Here is an 18,511-nt window from a genome sequence, read left to right as displayed (position 1 = left end):
CTCCTTAGTAAATGGCACATGGCAGCCCACCTGCAGTTTGCCAAAAGCCACCTGAAGGACTCTCAGACCATGAGAAACAAAATTCTCTGGTCTGATGGGACAAAGATTGAACTCTTTGATGTGAATGCCAGGCATCATGTTTAGAGGAAACCAGGCACCAACCCTACAGTGAAGCATGATGGTGGCAGCATCATGCTGTGGGGATGTTTTTCATTAGCAGGAACTGGGAGACCAGTCAGGATTGAGGGAAAGATGAATGCAGCAATGTACAGAGACATCCTGGATGAAAACCTGCTCCAGATCACTCCTGACCTCAGACTGGGGTGACTGTTCATCTTTCAACAGGACAATGACCCTAAGCACACAGCCAAGATATCAAAGGAGTGACTTCAGGACAACTCTGTGAATGTCCTTGAGTGGCCCAGCCAGAGCCCAGAGCTGAATCCGATTGAACATCTCTGGAGAGATCTGAAAATGGCTGTGCACTGACGAACCCCATCCAACCTGATGGAGCTTGAGAGGTGCTGCAAAGAGGAATGAGCAAAACTTCCCAAAGATAGGTGAACCAAGCTTGTGGCATCATATTCAAGAAGACTTGAGGCTGTAATTGCTGCCAAAGGTGCATCAACAAAGTATTGAGCAAAGGGTGTGAATACTTTGTACGCATGAGTTCTTAGTTTTTTAAATTTTTAATAAACTTGCAAAAAAAGGAAAAAGAAAAAAAAAGGGTCGCGAGTAGAATTTTGAGTGAAAAATGAATTTCATCCATTTTAGAACAAAATGTGGAAAAGGTGAAGCGCTGTGAATACTTTCAGTCGCACTGTATATCAATCAGTTAATTGTCATCATGTAGTATTCATGACATCATGATGTCACTAAAACCTCATGGAATCACTGTAGTCTGAAGAACATTTCCTGGATATCAACAATCAAACCGGGCTGGACAAAACAATGTCTGACTTAATGATTATGCAACTACTGCTCCTGTATCTTGAAATGACCATCATACTGTAACAGCTCAGTATTGTTTGGTGTGTGTGTGTGTGTGTGTGTGTGGGGGGGGTTTGTTACCATCACCAGTGTGAGGTCTTTCATTCTTAGTATTTTCTGTGAAATATTGGCAGGGTTTAAACACCATAAATTTTCTTTTTACCAAATACCGACATGAGATGATATTTGTGGATTATAACTGTAACTCTTACTCTGGTTCTTGTGTTAAATTTCTGCTCTAGTTTGTAATTTTCAATGAGGATTTTTTTTTTTTTTATTCAAAATGTATTAAGTATGTCAATAAACATTTCATGAAATTGACTTACAGTATTTTAAATTCTATAAGTCAAGCTTTTTAAATTGTTTTGCTGGTCCCGTGGCATATTTTGAAGCATGGCTGTCAAAATATAATGCATTATCATCTGTGGACACAAGATGGCAGTCTACACATGGGAGAACTGCAAGCTGCTCCTGTATACTAACCTGAATGAAGTACTGTTTGAGCCACAGGTTGGAGCACAAAGTGAACGTAATGTACCATTAAACTGAATGCCAATCACAGTAAAAGATCAAAATAAGGAGGACGTGCTGGGTCTTGGAGAAAAAGTGAAATTAATAACTCATGCTCTCAAACTAAAAAAAACAAGCTTTTAAACAGGGGTGGATAATGAGGACCGAGACCCTGCAGGTTTTCCTTGCAACCAATCACCTCAGCAGGTGGGTTGCTGATGAGCTTCTCCCCTGAACATGAACACCTGATCGTCAATGAAATCACCTGCTGAGACACCTGGTCATTAATGAAATCACCTGCTGGGGTGACTGGTAGCAAGGAAACCTGCAGTGTCTCGGACCTTCATGGCACGATTGCCCACCCCCTGCTCTTAAATAATGAGAGCAAATAACCATCATACTACTCAACACTTGACTTGTTTGCACAAGTCAAGTGTACAACTGGAACTACAAGGAGGAGGACAAGTAGGCTAAGGTAAGGATAACTGTGTAATAGTTAAAAAATGTAGTCATTTATAAAGGTTTATTTACATCTGCACTGATGGTTTCACATGTTCAGTGGCAAGAAAAAAGTTTAATCTCTGGTTTTTGTGCCTCATTTGTAATATTAATTAGCCCATTAGTTTCTGATTACTAACCTGGTGTTTGCATTACAAATAAAATATTGGAACAATTGAATTAGTTTTGTTTCTGGCCATTTTGTTTGTTTCTTGGCACCATGTTTCTAAAACAAATGCAACTTCTACACCAGTACAAGGATTTCTCCCCTTTCATGTGTATTTGGACGGGTGCAACTAATACTTCTATGCACATATAGTCCGGAAAATAGGATGACACCCAAATACAGCTGACATTGAAAAAACAAAAAAATAAAATTAAATTCAATACACCATTCTTTTTTTTTAATGTTCAGTTCAGCCGATGTAGTGAGCTGTATTAACAAGTGATATACAAACTTGTGCCTCAGCAGAGAAAACCAACACGCCATTAAAATGCATTTATTCATGCACACTGATGTAATTCATGGCACTCTGTGGTGACAACAAATCAAATGCAATTCTTAATATAACACAATGCTAAAACATCCTCGGCTGTATGAGCTTGAAACAGGAAACAGAATGTGACCTTTTGACCCCTTAACATAGGTCAAGGTTAGTCCTCTTTGAACTTGTCCAAGGTCTGTGTCCAAAGAATGTTCCCTGTGAATCTGAAGACCCTGGCAGTAATAGGACTGGACTTATGCTGAGCACAGACAGATGGACAGACAGACAGATGCAAAGTCTTTGCAATACCCAATGGCCATATTTTGGCTTTGGGTAATAACAGATAAAAACATACTGATAACAGTTACACAGCTGCACTTTCCCTCTAATTAATGAGGAATCGAGTGATCAAACAAACATGTAAAGGCACAGCAGAGACTTCCAAGAAAGGTACAAAAGAAACCCAAAATTCCACTATTCTGAACTTTCTCTGCAACTGAAAACAAACACTCATCATTCATGAAAAAATAAAATACTTCAGCCTCTCACATCTGTTTCCAGTTTTCAATCAAAATAATGTAACAGCTTGCTTTCAGCAAGTGTACAAAAGTGGTTACACAAATCTTAAGCTAAACACGTTCACATTGAGAGAAAATCAAGCCCTTGATTATACTGTGAAAAGGTCTTGCACTACTGCATCACACAAAACCAGGAATCACTAACTGCAGAATGACTGAATGAATCAAATACTCCCTTATTTACCCGTAAAAGCACTTAAGGAGATGGCCAAGGCCACATTTATACACAGCAATGTCAGCAAGAGTTGCACTCTTGACCGACATTCCCGTGAAGCAGAAAAACGTGGAAACAGGGGCCGCCATAAATCGATCAGCTGATTAATAAACACATTAGTGGCCGAAAATAATAGTGGACTGTATATACTCCGAGTACGACGCTACATAAAAAGGTGACCAGCCATGGCATGGGGATAGTAGTCTTTCAAGAAGTTTCTATTTGTGTGTGATTGTGCCTCAGCTTCTTGGTCAACTTTCGGGTGATTATCTAGAGATATGTATAAAGTAATAAAAGCACCAGAAGACCTATGGGGGACTACTGTAAATTCTATGCAACATAACTCTAGTTACACATTACGTTCATCAACTATGTATTCAAGTGTTCTTGGCCAACAAATGTGGCAGTTGGCACAATTAAAACCTTGTGCCCGTTCACCGCAGAGCGTAACCCTCCAGCACAACAGGTGGCGCTGTGACATCATGTAAGCAACACGTTTTCCTCTCATTGGCAGTCATCTTCATATCCCACTGGTTGCATATCAAAAGTGTAATTGGGCGTTTCTTCAAAGGGCAGTTACTCTATGTAATGACATGCGTTTATCTTTTTTGTCCCTTTTAATTGTTTATGGTTATTTCCTACTTTGTGGCGATGTAGCCGACAATGAAGTCCAGACTTGAATGACAAGGACACGCTGGAGGCTGTGTTTCAGTTGTTAAAAATGCATTCATCCTCATAATTATTTTGTATACAGTGCCTATAAGAAGGACAAAACACTCGCATTTCTCCTCCTCCTAGCTACAAAGAAGCAGTACCTGATTGGCCCCTCAGACCTGTACCAGAGGTGGTACCCATCAAAACTATACTTGATGGGTATTTGAAGTGAAGCATAGCACAGATATGCTTCTCAAATGTGGTGCCATGTTGCTGGGGAGCAAGCAAGCACCGACTAGAGTGGCGTCTATCAGCAGTGCTGATGAGAAGGGAAGGTGGATATGTTTAAAGGGTAAGAGCTGCTCTTTCACATCTTTACAATTGAGAAATTGTGCTTTTGCATTTTGAAAGATTCAGGGCAAGATCTGAGAAACAGCGCAAAATAATCATCTCAGGAGTGCTCATTAAACGGTACATACACGCATGCATACCAACAAGCAAGGGAGATCGAATGGCTCAATGTTAGAAGGTGCACCAAGTGTAACTGCAGCCTCCGTTAACCACAATGTCCATTTGGGACTGTAGTTATCAAAATTCCTGACAGATCTTAAGGTCTATAACTAAAAATACTCTAAAGACCCAAACGAGATGCACTGTTTTCTCTGGTGTCTTAAAAATGGTGTTTCTGTGACTGACGTCACGTGAAAGGGACTCCCTGTATGCTACACTTCTTTTTTCAGAGGGGGGCACTTCTCTGTGTCCAACAGAACATGTGGCTGTGCCAAAGAGTGTAGAAGGACTTGGTAGGTATGAGCAGGAGTCCAGATATGGACTTTGTGGCTTGTGTTACTGCTCGTCTAAAAAGTAGCTGGTGTGGACAAAATTTTGCTTATAGCAGGCTAGATTCTACATGCAGACAGGATTGTAGCACATCGAGGAAATCTAAGATGAAATCTCAAGCACATATAAGTGTACACAGTATTTTAAAAACAGACGTTTGCACAATATGACCCCGTTCAGTATTTCCCCTTATTCCTTTAAAAAGTTAGAACCAACAGTTTCCTTAGACCAAACACCACACTGGTAGGGGCTCATTCTTTAAAAGTATAATATACGAGTACATATGAAACTCACTTGTGTTTCAACTATTGATTCACTCAGTGGGTACTCAATTGATGATTTAAGTCACATGTGCCATGAAATATAACCACACACCAAATACAGTTATTAGGTGAGCTAGGACCACCAAACAAAACAAACTTTTTTTTAGGTTCCTTAAATGGCTTCAAAATGCAATCAGGATTTTCCCAAAATAAAAACTGGCCTCAAGGCAATTACTCAAAATGGCATCCAAAATGGGTTGTTTTATTTAAACCATTAAAAGACATATAAAGAGCTTTCATTTTTTATTCCATGGCCTGTATTTAAAGCATCTCAGAGTACTCTCAGAGAGCTTCCAACTTAGCCTAAGATTCCTAGCAAGGAATCTTAACATAAGAGTGATCCAGGAAGTATCTGAGCAAGGAGTGCACAGAAACTTTTATCTATGTGAGGAAGCGAGGTTGACCCCATTGCTAGGTATGACGCAGTTTTCTATTTTTCAATTTTGGATGGCAGCTTGAATATCTAGGCCAATTTTTATTTGTAATTTTTTTTTTTTGGGGGGGGGGGGCAACCTGATTGTGTATCAGGGTCTCCTAAGGAACCTAAAAAAGTTGTTTTGGTTTAGCTCTCCTGCTACATCACACTGTTACAGACTGTTGACAGACAACTTATTTTTCTTTATGTTCGCCCAAAGACACAGAACACATGTGGTTCCATTTGTTTCCTAGCAACCATATACTCCATGTGTAGGTCAAGTTACAGTTTGATTTCTGGTGTCTTTTTTTCTTGCTTTGTAGAAATCCTCCCGCGCACACACACAAGGACTTACAGACGCAAACATGACGACCTAAATCCTGGATTATAGATCTGACAGTCCTTCTCCGTGTTCACTCAACTCCATGGTGTAATAATCCAGAGGATGCCTAAAAATGCAAACATAAAAACACACATATAATGTAGCGTCGCTCAAAATATCACACCACCGTGTTGACACAAAACAAAACACAGTGAGTGACGATGAATGCCTTTAGTGTTGATTTCAGGCTGTTCCAAGTTCACTGTGTCACCTCCATATAAAAAAAATGCTGAATGCAAATAGTAATGGCTTCAAACCTGTTTTCTTGGTGGGGTGATAGGATTTCTCATGATTGTGCAAAGTTAAATTTCAAGCGTTTACTGCATACATGTTAACACACAATAAACAACAGTAGTATGTGAATTTTAACAAATTATTTAACAGTGAGTTTATTTTCCTGTTTATTGGGATCCTCATCTTCATAATAACAGAAGCTACTGTATTTTTCCTTTAAAAAATGATAGTTCAATAAAATTATGAATTCAAAATCACAAGATTTTTTTTCTTGAAAGCACAAATTCAGTGTATCAGTCAAATGCATATGATTTTCACTCCAATTAAACATGATGCAATCTAAATCGGCAGGTTTAAACTACATCTGCACATAAATCAGCACAGACAGGTGAAATTTTAGGTTGTTCTTATGTTGAGAAGTAGCAAATATTTGCCAACTCAAAAAACAGGAATATTGAGGAAAAATGCAAAGAATAAAAAAAGGGTCCTCACCTCCTCCTGTAGAAATATGTGAATAAAGCAGCTCCTAATCCCAGAAGCAGGAGCGCCATTATTATTAAGCCGATCTGTAATCCCAGAGCAGACGCTAGGAGAAAGCACAGAAACAGCCCCGTTACACACCCAACATTAGAACTTCATTAGCTTGTCAGAACTTCAAAATGTAACACTTGCTTTCAAAAGAGCTGTCAAAAACCAAGGCTGTAACTCAAAGTTATAAACTACAGAAATTCAAGAATGCTTTCCATTCTACGACAAACTACGTTATAAAGATTTGAATTTGCCCTTTAGTTTACCACATTTTGATGTCAGAAGTCGCTTTCTGCCTAAATGTCAGAAAGCGACTATATATATCCTATATTGTTTTGCCTTTTTTTTTTAATAACATCCGATCAAAGAAACACACAGTAACACTATACAACAGCTTGGGATCAAAAGTGAAAACATTTCAAGCACACACAGTTTGACATAAAGGGACCCTGGTATTAAATATCTTTAAGAGGGATTTTATAATAAAAAAAAAAGAGAGAAATAAGGTGCTGTGCAGCAGGGAAAGCTCACTCCCAACACCAAAAGACATGAAGGGTAAGAAGACAGTAAGAGGTCGTGACCCTGAGTCCACTGAGGGACAGACACAACACCTTATGCTGTGTTTACACACAGGCAAGACGCGTTACGGATGTCATATTTGCGTCATTCGTGGCACATTCCTGACATTCTTAACGTGACTTAATGCATCTGAATAGGTTTCTTAATAGTGTGTGTTGGTGCTTGATATTTGTGATTTTCGTGGAGCATGTTTTTGGCTGTCAAAAAAATCTTCCACGAATGTCACGCACCACCCACATTTCGCTTCATGTCGTGGAGGTTGCAACTGAGTGTGTTGATCCACCTTGATGAGAGTTGATCCTTAATAGAGTGTGACAGCGTTCTGCTCTGACGTGCGCAGAATTAAACCCTGCTGCACCACATTCAGTTTCATTGCTGCAGTATGCTGAAGGACAGTGATGCCAAGTCAGCTAAAAGCCTCGTTCCAGTGCTCCTCAGCGTTCTCCTGCAGGTGTTCCACCTGCTGCATGTGCCTGATGTTTGGGAAAATGAGCAAGACGAGAGCCGCGTGGAGCCACACACATCTGGCTCTCTGTTTCCTCCTCCTTTGTGCGCCACCCCATGGGACAGAGCCCAACTAAGCATGCAGTCACAAAGTTCTTCTGCTGTGGAATTTGAGGAGCAAACTGGAGCAATCTGAATTGTTCAGCAACTTACGGTTGGATGAATATGGGGGTGTGTGTGGAGACAATTCGCCTCAGTCACAATGTGACAGAACTTAACGATGCGCTGTTACGCACGATAGCGCACAACAACGTGGAACATTATTCTTGACAGTGCGTAATGGTTTCCTGGTAATTCTCCAGCAACACGTGCCGTTAATCGTAATGCGTGGTAACAGGTTACAGCAGTTCCTGGAGGACACCTGACGCCTCTGCTCTGAATCATCACATTCGTGATCAGTGGCCAAGAATGTGTACATAATGTGTCCCTACATTATGTAGGTACATTACACAGCTTGTCGTTATCATCCAACATTTTGCACAGTCTTCTGTAGATGAAGCTTGTGGACAGTGGTGACTCTCAGCCATCGTGCATGCACAGTGCCGTGGGCGGTCATTACTCTCTATTTATGAAGTTGGGAAATGGCAGCAGTTTCACACCGGATTACTCACATACACAGAATGTGCATGTGCGGTCAGTCCAACTATGACATCATTTTGCCACTACATCTTTACATACCACACTCTTTTTGGCTGCTCTGTTAATGTTTAAAATGTCATTGACAGGAACTTTAACCACCATCTGGATCCTGAAGTCTAAAGCTTTTATTTGCAGTCTGTATTTGTGCTTTTAAACAAATCTGTCTCATCTTCTTCTATGTATCCATTTTCCAAACATTTAATCTAATCAGTGTCAATCTGCACAATGTGCGACCAATGTTTTAATAGTCAGATACATCAACTTTTCCATTATGAATCAAAACATATATATGAATCATACTTTAAAATGAAATCACCACAATTCTGGCACTTCTTTGAGAAAAGTCAAATTACTATTTTGTGATATACATAACATCATTTGTTAGTTCCCCAATATTGTAATTATACTATACTATACTATATTGTACTGGATTGATTGGTGATCAAATGTCGAGCAGCTCCTAACCTGTGTTCATGTGTCGGTCGGTGCTGGGAGCAGAGCAGACGCTGCCCTCAGCAGGTGAAGGATGCATGTGGGACGTCTGGATGATGAGGGACTTCTGATGGGCTGACAGCGCCTGGATGCTCCCCCACACTCGCAGCCATCCAGACACACAGGAAACGTTGGCCCCTTGAACGTGAAGATAAATGTCACTAAAGCAGAGGATCAAAGATTTTATAGTGAGTCTGTTCGGCTGCTCCCTTGTGTTTCACTTCGGATCACCACAGCAGATCCCAGGTGGATCTGCATGCTGATTTGGCCCAAGTTTTACACCGGATGCCCTTCCTGATGCAACTTCACATTACATGGAGAAATGTAGCAGGGGTGGCGTTCGAACCGGGAACCATGTAAAACTTTGCGGCTTGAGGGGTTTTCTGTATTAAAGTCACGTAACTTGTACAGATTTTGATATACTGTCTTAGACACAGTTACCAACAACAACAAAAAAATCAAAAAGTTCATTTGATACATCATCTGCAAAACTATCTGCCTGTAGGAGTTCAGTGATGCAAACGGTCTGTTTATTTTCACTGAAATACCTGACTGAACAAACCACAACCTTTATAAAGTTTCAGGAATGCTGACATGAAATATTTTTTAAAAACAGTGTACAAGTGTGTCGGTAGCATGGGCCAAGCAAAGGGTCTTTGAGTCTGGTCTGCTTGAGGTTTCTTCCTCAAATCATCAGAGGGAGTTTTTCCCTTACCACTGTCGCCTGTGTGCTTGCTCTAGGGCAGGGGTGGGCAACTTGTTCCAGAAAGGGCCAAGAAGGTGCAGGTTTTCTTTGCAGCCACTGATTCCACCAGGCGATTTCATTGATTAATATCACTTTGAGCAGATGGAATCAGTTAATCAGTGAAATCACCTGGTGGAATCAGTGGCTGCAAAGAAAACCTGCACCCTCTTTGCCCTTTCTGGAACAAGTTCCCCACCCCTCCTTTAGGGGTGGTAAGGTTAGACTTTACTTGTGTGAAGCACCTTGAGGCAGCTTTGTTGGGCTCTATATAAATGAAATAAATTGAACTGACAAGTGTGGTTTGAGATTTATTTTGTCTCTCACCTTGAAGGTACAAGGCAGAGATTCCACAGTGACACCTCTGCTCCAGGTACTCAGCAACATCGACTCTCTTCCCCTGGATTAGTCCGGTGCAATCTGACAAGAAACTGACAGCTTTAATGTAGAGCTACTTGCCATTTTAACAAACACATATGAAGCAAAGGTCGAAGATGAGTACAGTGGTTAATGATGGATATGACTGGTTGATAACATCTTCAGGCAACCAAGTACCCACGGCTCATAAACCAGATAAATCCGATGCCTTTGCAGGCAGAGCCCAGCTTTACACTCAGTTTTACCATCCTTCAACTCACCTTGCACACGCCAACAAGGCAGGACCATTACTGTGAGTTAGGTTTCTATTTGACCATAATCAGGTTCCGTCAACATCCTCACTGAACCACCAACTTTACTCAGCAGAGTACTGATTCGTGTGCTCATGATAACTTGAACAAAATATGTCTGATTTTCACCAAATTTGTACCGAACACCTCAAATGAGTATATCTCACACACATCCAAATTTGAGCATAATCCTATCCCACCAAGACCCTCTAAGGACTGCACACTTTACTCAGAGTATTTTGATCATTCATTCGCTGAACCCCGTTTGTTCTTTTTAAGGTCACACGGGATGCTGGAGCCTATCTCGGTTTATATTGGGCGAGAGGCGGAGTACACTGTGGGCTGGCCACCAGTCTGTCACAGGGCGGACAAACTCATTCACACTCTCATTCACACATACAGTCAATTTACATTTTCCAGTTCATGTAACCTGCATTTTTTCACCTCATGGTGAAATCATACATCTAGTTAATTTTATTATCTGTTGTATTTTACTGTGTGCAGATTTCTTTGTTTTTGTCATTTGGAGCGACTCACTTGCAGACTGCGCTTGCCCGTCACTGGACAGCAGTTCCAGGCAGACGTCAATGTGACTGGAGAAGGCGGAGCTTGGACAAAGGTTTGTGCTATGTGGTGTGGGGGAAGAGCTCGTCCAGGAAGAAGGGCTCCTCACCTCACAGCATGAACACCGGCTGAGTGAAACAGGACCATCTTCCACTGACCTGCACTTACACACAACGGAGCACGTAGTCAGAAACACTTACAAAATGTAAAACCAGAATAGTGAGTAATTACCTTGTTGCAATCATTTATATGTTCAAAAGATCATATAAAATAAAAACATTTTATCTGGTAAATTAAATTTAAAAAGTTGATGTTTACTGTAAATAATCCACATTATTCAGGAAATAGTTTGTGAAGCGAATGCACTGCTGCTTATTATCAAATGTAATCATTAATCCAGGGAGGGATGCAAACAATAATCCATTCACCTCCATTATATCAGTGTGGCGGTATAATAAAATCTGCAGTGGAATCTCAAATCCTCTACAAATAAAACCAAAACTATAATAGCAAAAATATAACTTTTGTGAGCAGTAGTGCATTTAATGGTCATGTCTGGAAGCACGCACTGCTGCCACACATCGCCACAACCACCACACGTCGGAACTGCATTGGGTCCTGGATGGCAGCCACCAGACAGACAACAGAAAGAAATCGCGCATCTGTGGCAGCCAGGTGAAACATGGAAACTGTGGACCTAAAAACTGAGGCACCTACATGCTAGATCAGTCTCAAAATAAATAAAAAATAAACACATAAATCACACCACATGGCCAAAATGTCATAGTTGACATTCACTAATAATGCAAGTGATTCTCCTACTATGAGCACACTGAGGTCATACTTATGAAGTCTGTATTTTAAAAATTCTGGTTACACCCAGCTGCTGATTCAACATGCAGACAAAAAGTGTCACTGAATTAAAAAAAGAGAAGAGTTTAAAAGTTTTAGTCCACAGACTGATGTATGCTGGTTGTCCACATGCACCTTTAGTCACATTTTCTTTAAATTACCTGATGTTAAAATAAACTGGATTTAACAAGTGCGCATTAAAAATATAATTACTTTTTACAGTGCTGTGGAGGCTTGTTGTGAATAAAGTCACTGGGGCTGGCTTTTGCAAACAATAATTACAGAAGAAGACGGGTGGAGACAGTGGTGGGCACAGCTAACCACAAAGTTAGCTTCGATAACCATTAATCTCTCTATTACAGATAACTGATAACTTTTAGCATTGAGTCGGACGCGGCCACATCAGATTACACTGTCAGCTTCTGATAAACCAGTTTCACTTTCACTTTTCACTGCTGGGTAAATTCAAGGATCACAAACACATAAGAACGCACGAAAAATGAATGAATAAAATAATAAAACTCCAAACACTGTCATCATCTTTCAAAAGCAGTAAAACACAGTATTAGAAGTCACAGTTTATCTCGGTATTAGATACACCGTCATTGACGAACTAAAAAGCTGCTGCTTTTTTCACACACTTTGAACCCTGCGGCTTAAACAACCGAAATACTCTCATTAATGCATTGATTGGTAGAATAAAATACATGTAGTAAATATAAATTCTTACCTGTTAGTTTCAGTGAGATTCATCTGAATAAATAATCCACATAAAGCGTTCTTTTTTAAAATCCAAAACAGTGTCTAAACGTGAGGAAAAGTCCCTCTGTACACACAGCTGCACCGCGAGAGCTCCTCTCCCCCACCAAGACTGGGGATTAAATTACAGCCACAAAACAATAAAATAATGTTAAAATTATTCCGTTTTGTTTTTGCGTCGAGCAGACTCACTCACTGTAACGTCCAAAGTGAACCTGAACTACACTACCCACAATGCTCCCTGTGTCGACCGACCAATCACGTTTTGCGCTTAATGATAACGTCAACAGCAAGCGACAGGCAGCCAGTCTGCTACAAACACACAACAGACAGACTAAAATGTTTGATTTTAGGGTTTACAAACATTTTTGACCGTTAAACGTTGCTCACTTTACTCGCAAAAAAAAAGTTATTGGAACTAAATTCATCGGAATAAAATTGGTCCAATGATGGTTTTAAAATTTATCTGAAAAGCTAATCTGCTAGCAAAAACATTAGATTCAATAATTATCTGTTATTGGATTAGCTGAACTGTGCCCACCACTGGGTGGTGACCTGCATAAAATTCCTCGTGGGCATGGAATCAAACCACAGACACTGTAATGCACGTTCAGGTACCTAAACCCCTACATCTCTGAAACAATGTCCTCTGTAGTAAAACTATTTCAGAGCTGGTTGGTTCTGCAGGACAGGTTACCATGGTGATTTGACCCAGTTACTAAAGCAGTGAGGAAACAGAACAATCTTTAAATGACGCCTTGTTTCACAGGTTATTTAGATACAGGAATTATTTTTAAATAGATTTATTAGGTGTAGAATATTTAAATATTCATACTGTTGGGTTTGTGTTTACCTAAGAGCTGGAATGACTTGTCTCCCTCTGATGGTGGACAGAGAGGACAGCAGGGTGTTGGCTTTCACTGAATACAAGCACGTCTCTGAGGCTGGAGTTGGTCAGGGCAGTACCAGCTCTACAGACACTGAACAAGTCATAACACAGAACCACCGCTCCCCTTAACGGCACTGTGGAGCCCTCTGTGAAGGTCTGATCTATGCAGAAGAGACAGGATGTAAAGAGGGACAGAAACGGTAGCAGAAGGTAACAAGCCAGAAAAGCGAGACAAAGAGGAAGGTGTTCCTCTCGATCCATGTCTTCCACTGCCCTCACCTGCTCCACTGACATTTCCAATGATGTAAAATCCATCCTGATCAATAGATCCAGTCAGAGGAAGCGCTACGACAGTCCCACTCTGCTCCTGGTCAAATACATCGAGAACCAGACCCCGCAGGGACGTCAGCGGAGGCCCCTGCAGCTCCACAAAGGCCCTCTGCTGGCTGTGATTGGTCCAGTGGCAACTAGCAACTTCACTGATAACCACTCCCTCTGGGGCTGGAGGTGGGCGGGGACAGGTGTTCTCCCTCAAAGGTGTGGGTGGAGCCACCTGCATTGAGTAACATTTTTTAGCAGGTTAGCTCAGAGAAGTACTTTAGAAGAAATTTTAACCCTTAATGCAGACAACCCCCAGATTTACTGAAAACTGGTTTGTTATATTTTGAGTAGTCCAACTAATAAAGCACTAAACATACTGGTTGAAGGTTAAAATAAACATATGGTTCACCAAGTGAAATAATGTGGTTCATTCTTCCCGAGACGTAAACTGGCATGAGTGTACATCCAGGAAAACTTCCAAATTATGGGTGGAGGCCCTATACTGGTTTTATTTTGTGCCTGTTCACTTTTAATTCTAGAACGTTTATGAATGCACTGTTACAAAACTTCAAGTTAAGCTAAAATGTTTGCATAATTACACCTGTCTTCAGACACAAGTCAAGTTCAATGTTATGAAGTTTCTTCCTGCAAGATTACTAGTGCTGTACATACAGATTACCCATTTCAAATGGTCTCATAAGGAGCTGTATTTTCATAATAAATTAATTTTGTTTTGAACGGCATTCAGAAATGAGTGACTATGACCAATGCATTGATGGACCTTGAAAATAACTGGTGCAACAGTGCGCTGTACCAGAACTGGGCTCAAAAGTAATTGTATTTGAAGTAACTGTAATGACAATAACATTTTCAAGTAATTGTACCTGCAACTGATTACTCTGAAATCCTGGAAAGAAATTGTAATCGAATGCTTTTGAAATGTTATTGTTGGAACAATTACTTTTCAAATACCTCTGGTATATTTGACTAATAAATATTTCCATCAAACTGTCGAAACATACCTGTCTATCAACTGACTTCCCATTTAGTGCAGCAGATAACAGAATATTTGCAGAGGAATTGTTCAAATCTGGTTACAAGCACCAAAATTTGACTGTGTATACCTTTTGGTATATATTTTAGACAAATAACAGCCATTTGAATTTTCAATCGGGGGCCAAATAGGGGTCAATGAAGAATTGCACAGGGGTCAAAATAAAAAAAAAAAATGTTCCAATCATATTGAAAGCTATACCACATTATGTGTCTGATCATAACTATTCCAAAAAGGTATAGTTTGGACTATCTATGACTGAATGTTATGGAGTTATGGGGTAAAAACAGCAAGAATGGTGACAAAGGTCAGTTTCAGTTAGGTGGCTAATGTGCTTTTACAAAAGAGTAATGTCTAAGGTGTATGTGTGCCAATTGTGGTGCTTGTTTCCAGAAATGAACAATTGTTACAGTTATCTATTCCACTAATTGTGGTTAATATTGAACAACTCACATGAATTGAGTTCATGGATTTTTAACTGAGTTCATTTGCTTGTTGCTGAGACAAAGAGTTGCAAACGTAATTGCAATTACTTCTAAAAGTAAGTGTATTTATATTCACAATTACTTTTAAAGTAATTGTACTTTTTACAATTAAACATACAATTAATTGGTTGCTTTTCTGAAAACACAACAGTAATTGTATTTGAAATTGATTGCTTTAAAAGTATTTAGACCCAACTCTGCTCTGTACATTAGCTCACAATAGTATTTCCCACTCTTCTTTAATAAAGTACAGTACTAAATGTATTTATTGTATTTTAACATTATCACACTCTATGGTAATTGCAAAATCAATGCATTTGTTATTATGTGTGAGATATCTAATAAAGATATAACCACTTATTCAAACATCTGTGCATTGACAATCACAGTTTTACAGTACAGTACAGTAACCTTGATAAATGCTATATTTCTTGATGATTCATTTTACTTGTGAAGGCTTCCCTTTATTTCAATGTGCGCATTGGTGTTTTCCAACAACAGTGTATTTGGAACATATTCTAAAATCCCAACTCTACCTAACAACATCTGAGCCCGAGAGCACCCACAGCTTTCACTGTCTAATTTTGGCATCCCTGTTGGAGGTAGTGCTGGGCGGTATGACCAAAAATGTATATCACGGTATTTTTCTAAATTATATCGGTTTCATGGTATTTGACAGTATTTTTTCTTTTCAAGCACAACTGGGTGTTTGCCTTATTTCTAATGATTTAGAGAATAATTACTGCAATAAAATGGCTTGGAATGGCGTATTCTACTGTTATGAGGAGTGAATATTGTAGAAAAATGAATGTCCACACTAGTATTAATGAAGAGGAATCAGAATGCTTGATTGTTGTAGTCAAAATACAGACCTTTTTATTATGCAAGTTTTCCAACTTAAACATCTTTTGTAAACAATGTAAACTATGTAAACTATATGACTCATGTAACTCCAAAGTAAACTTAGTAACTTCAAAGTAACTGAAGTAAAACTTCTTTATTCCCTGAACATTCGGTAAGGAATCATCCATAAATAAATAAATAAAACACGAAAAAGTGTGCAGCTTGCTTTAACTTTACCTGCAGACGAGGAGGACTAAGCTCGTAGTTTACATTCCTGATATTCCAGGACATGTTTGCAGTTGAGGTGGTGGAGTAAATTGCTCGCGTTTCCTCCTCCTGCTACAACTTTAGCGCGACAGCATTTGCATAGTATTGTAGTTTGGTCGATGTTGGACCTTTTAAACCCAAAGTACTTCCAAACAACGGACACAGCTCCTCGTTTCGATGCAAGTTCTTCCGTTTCAGTTTCTCGTTCTGGTTGTTCAGTTTCAGAACTTTCTCCCTGTTTTGCCATTATGCTCACCGCTAAACATCCGTTCACTCTACATGGGCTGTACTCATGCTGCTTGTTTGGTGCAACCGCTAAACTGTCCCCACTCAAACAATGCCCTGCGGGCACGGCATTCCGCCGCTCTGCGCAACGCACTCACCGGTATGGAGGTATTTCTAAAATTCATATCATAGAAAAAAAAAACACCGGTATTCGGTATGAACCGGTATACCGCCCAGCACTAGTTGGAGGTAGTACTGTTGGCGGTGTACTCACTGAAAAAGCAGACAGGTCAGCTGGATACAGGCCTCCACAGCGGCTGAGAGCCTCATCACCAGGCAGAACCTCTGGATCCTCCAACAGGGGCAGCTGTCCTGGTGTTAGAGCATCACTCAACTCCTGTGCCTCCTTATCGGATCCTCTCTGCCGATAAACCACTGCATCCAGCAGACCACGGGTAGGGATCCCCCTTTGCATGGCCGTCGGTGAACCAAATGGGCTGCGGTAAAGCGCCACAGCATCTGGTCCGTTCTGGATAGTGTTGGGGGGAAGGCGTAGTGATGGTGCTGGTACAAGCCTGTCACTGCCCAACAAAAAGTAGCCCTTAGACGTGGTGAAATGCCCACTGAGGCTGATCTCCCGGTAAGGCCTGTTGTTGTGCGCGCTGAACAACAGTACCCAGACGCCTTGCAGGGAGACGCGACGACCTGATGGGTGCCACAGCTCAATGTACTCGCCATCCTCAGCGGGTCCAGGTGTGTCAGTGTTCAGCTCGTTGATCAGAAAGTCACCGTTACCCCATGGAGGGAGGTGAGGTGGTGCATCGGTGCCTCCTGGAATCACTAAGGCACAACAGGGACGCAGTTATTACGTGGTGGAATTCTCAACATCATATTTATGCTTAAATAATAAATCAATGAAACATGGCTGTGATTACCAATACTACAGATGTGAAGGAGTAGTAGCATGTTTATTACTGTCAACATTCTCAACCAGGCAAACATTTTACTTGGTGTGTGGCCTGGTGAATAACAAGCCATAGGCAAAACAGTTTTTGTCTGGATGCATAATGTTTATTCTGGTGTCAATTTAAAGAAAGAAACTTTGAGTCACTGAAGTATTAAAGTTACAGTGTGTAGAATTTAGTGTCATCTAGTGGTGAAGTTACAGATTGCATTACGCCGTTGCCATCACGATTATGTTTAATTTCACATTTTTTGTTACTTCGGCAATGGGGATGTATGCTCCCTTGACTTCTCTTGTTCTGAACAATATGAAAGCCTTCACAAAAACAACGGTTCTCAAAATTAATAGCCAGTCAACAGTGGACAGGGGAGCCACCGCTGACTCCTCTTTCTTTTTCCCCTTTATTCTTCCGGCTGCACTGCAAAATGCAGAGTAAGTATTTCTTTTGGGATACTGTACAAACAAGGCTGCCTCCATGAGGGGCCCGCTCCAGCGTAGATATGAAGGGCTCATTCTTCTTATGAAAAACACACTAATTCATTGTTGCAGATAATTATAAACTAACAAAAAGCTTATTGTAAATGCTAGATCCTATTTCTGCAAGTAAACACCCCTAAGTTCTACACACAGTAACTTTAAAGGAGACCTGCATTGAAATAAATGTGGTCAGATTTCAGAAAAGAAATAGCTGATATGTATTTATAAGACCCTTGTGAATGCAGTAAAGTAAATCTGTAGGCCCAAATTTGTAATTCAGCGGAGAAATATTCGTTTAAAAATGACAAATTTGCAGCTAACATTTAGCCCTCTGTGAAAACAGTTTGTACATCCGGATAATTTCCATGATGTCGGTGACAAGACGACGCGTTCCCACCTTCAGTCCGATCCCGCATTGAAATTGATTTTATCTGTTAGTAATGTTGCTGTTATACACATCCTGGTTTCAACATCCAAAAGTAAGCTGCAATGAATGTGAGATACAGCTCTGCTTGCTCAGATCTGAGGATCAGATC

The 18,511-nt window shown here is 40.4% G+C and overlaps 1 protein-coding gene across 1 annotated transcript in view; it reads right to left on the bottom strand.

Annotated features, from left to right (window-relative positions):
* Positions 1 to 4,676: 4,676 nt before the first annotated feature.
* Positions 4,677 to 18,511, bottom strand: part of si:ch211-183d21.1 — a 28,251-nt gene continuing 14,416 nt past the window's right edge. The window contains exons 5-12 of the mRNA XM_034194181.1: positions 16,809 to 17,374; positions 13,619 to 13,892; positions 13,304 to 13,500; positions 10,813 to 10,997; positions 9,935 to 10,027; positions 8,839 to 9,003; positions 6,616 to 6,709; positions 4,677 to 5,956 (exon numbers count right to left, since the gene is read on the bottom strand). Of these exons, the coding sequence (XP_034050072.1) occupies positions 13,304 to 13,500; positions 13,619 to 13,892; positions 16,809 to 17,374 (1,037 nt within the window). The 3' untranslated portion in view covers positions 4,677 to 5,956; positions 6,616 to 6,709; positions 8,839 to 9,003; positions 9,935 to 10,027; positions 10,813 to 10,997. The remainder of the gene's footprint in view (positions 5,957 to 6,615; positions 6,710 to 8,838; positions 9,004 to 9,934; positions 10,028 to 10,812; positions 10,998 to 13,303; positions 13,501 to 13,618; positions 13,893 to 16,808; positions 17,375 to 18,511) is intronic.

The sequence above is a fragment of the Thalassophryne amazonica genome, chromosome 18 (assembly GCF_902500255.1).
Source record: "Thalassophryne amazonica chromosome 18, fThaAma1.1, whole genome shotgun sequence".
NCBI lineage: Eukaryota > Metazoa > Chordata > Actinopteri > Batrachoidiformes > Batrachoididae > Thalassophryne > Thalassophryne amazonica.
Note: the sequence above shows the minus strand (reverse complement) of the source record. Positions and strands in the feature narration are given on the sequence as shown.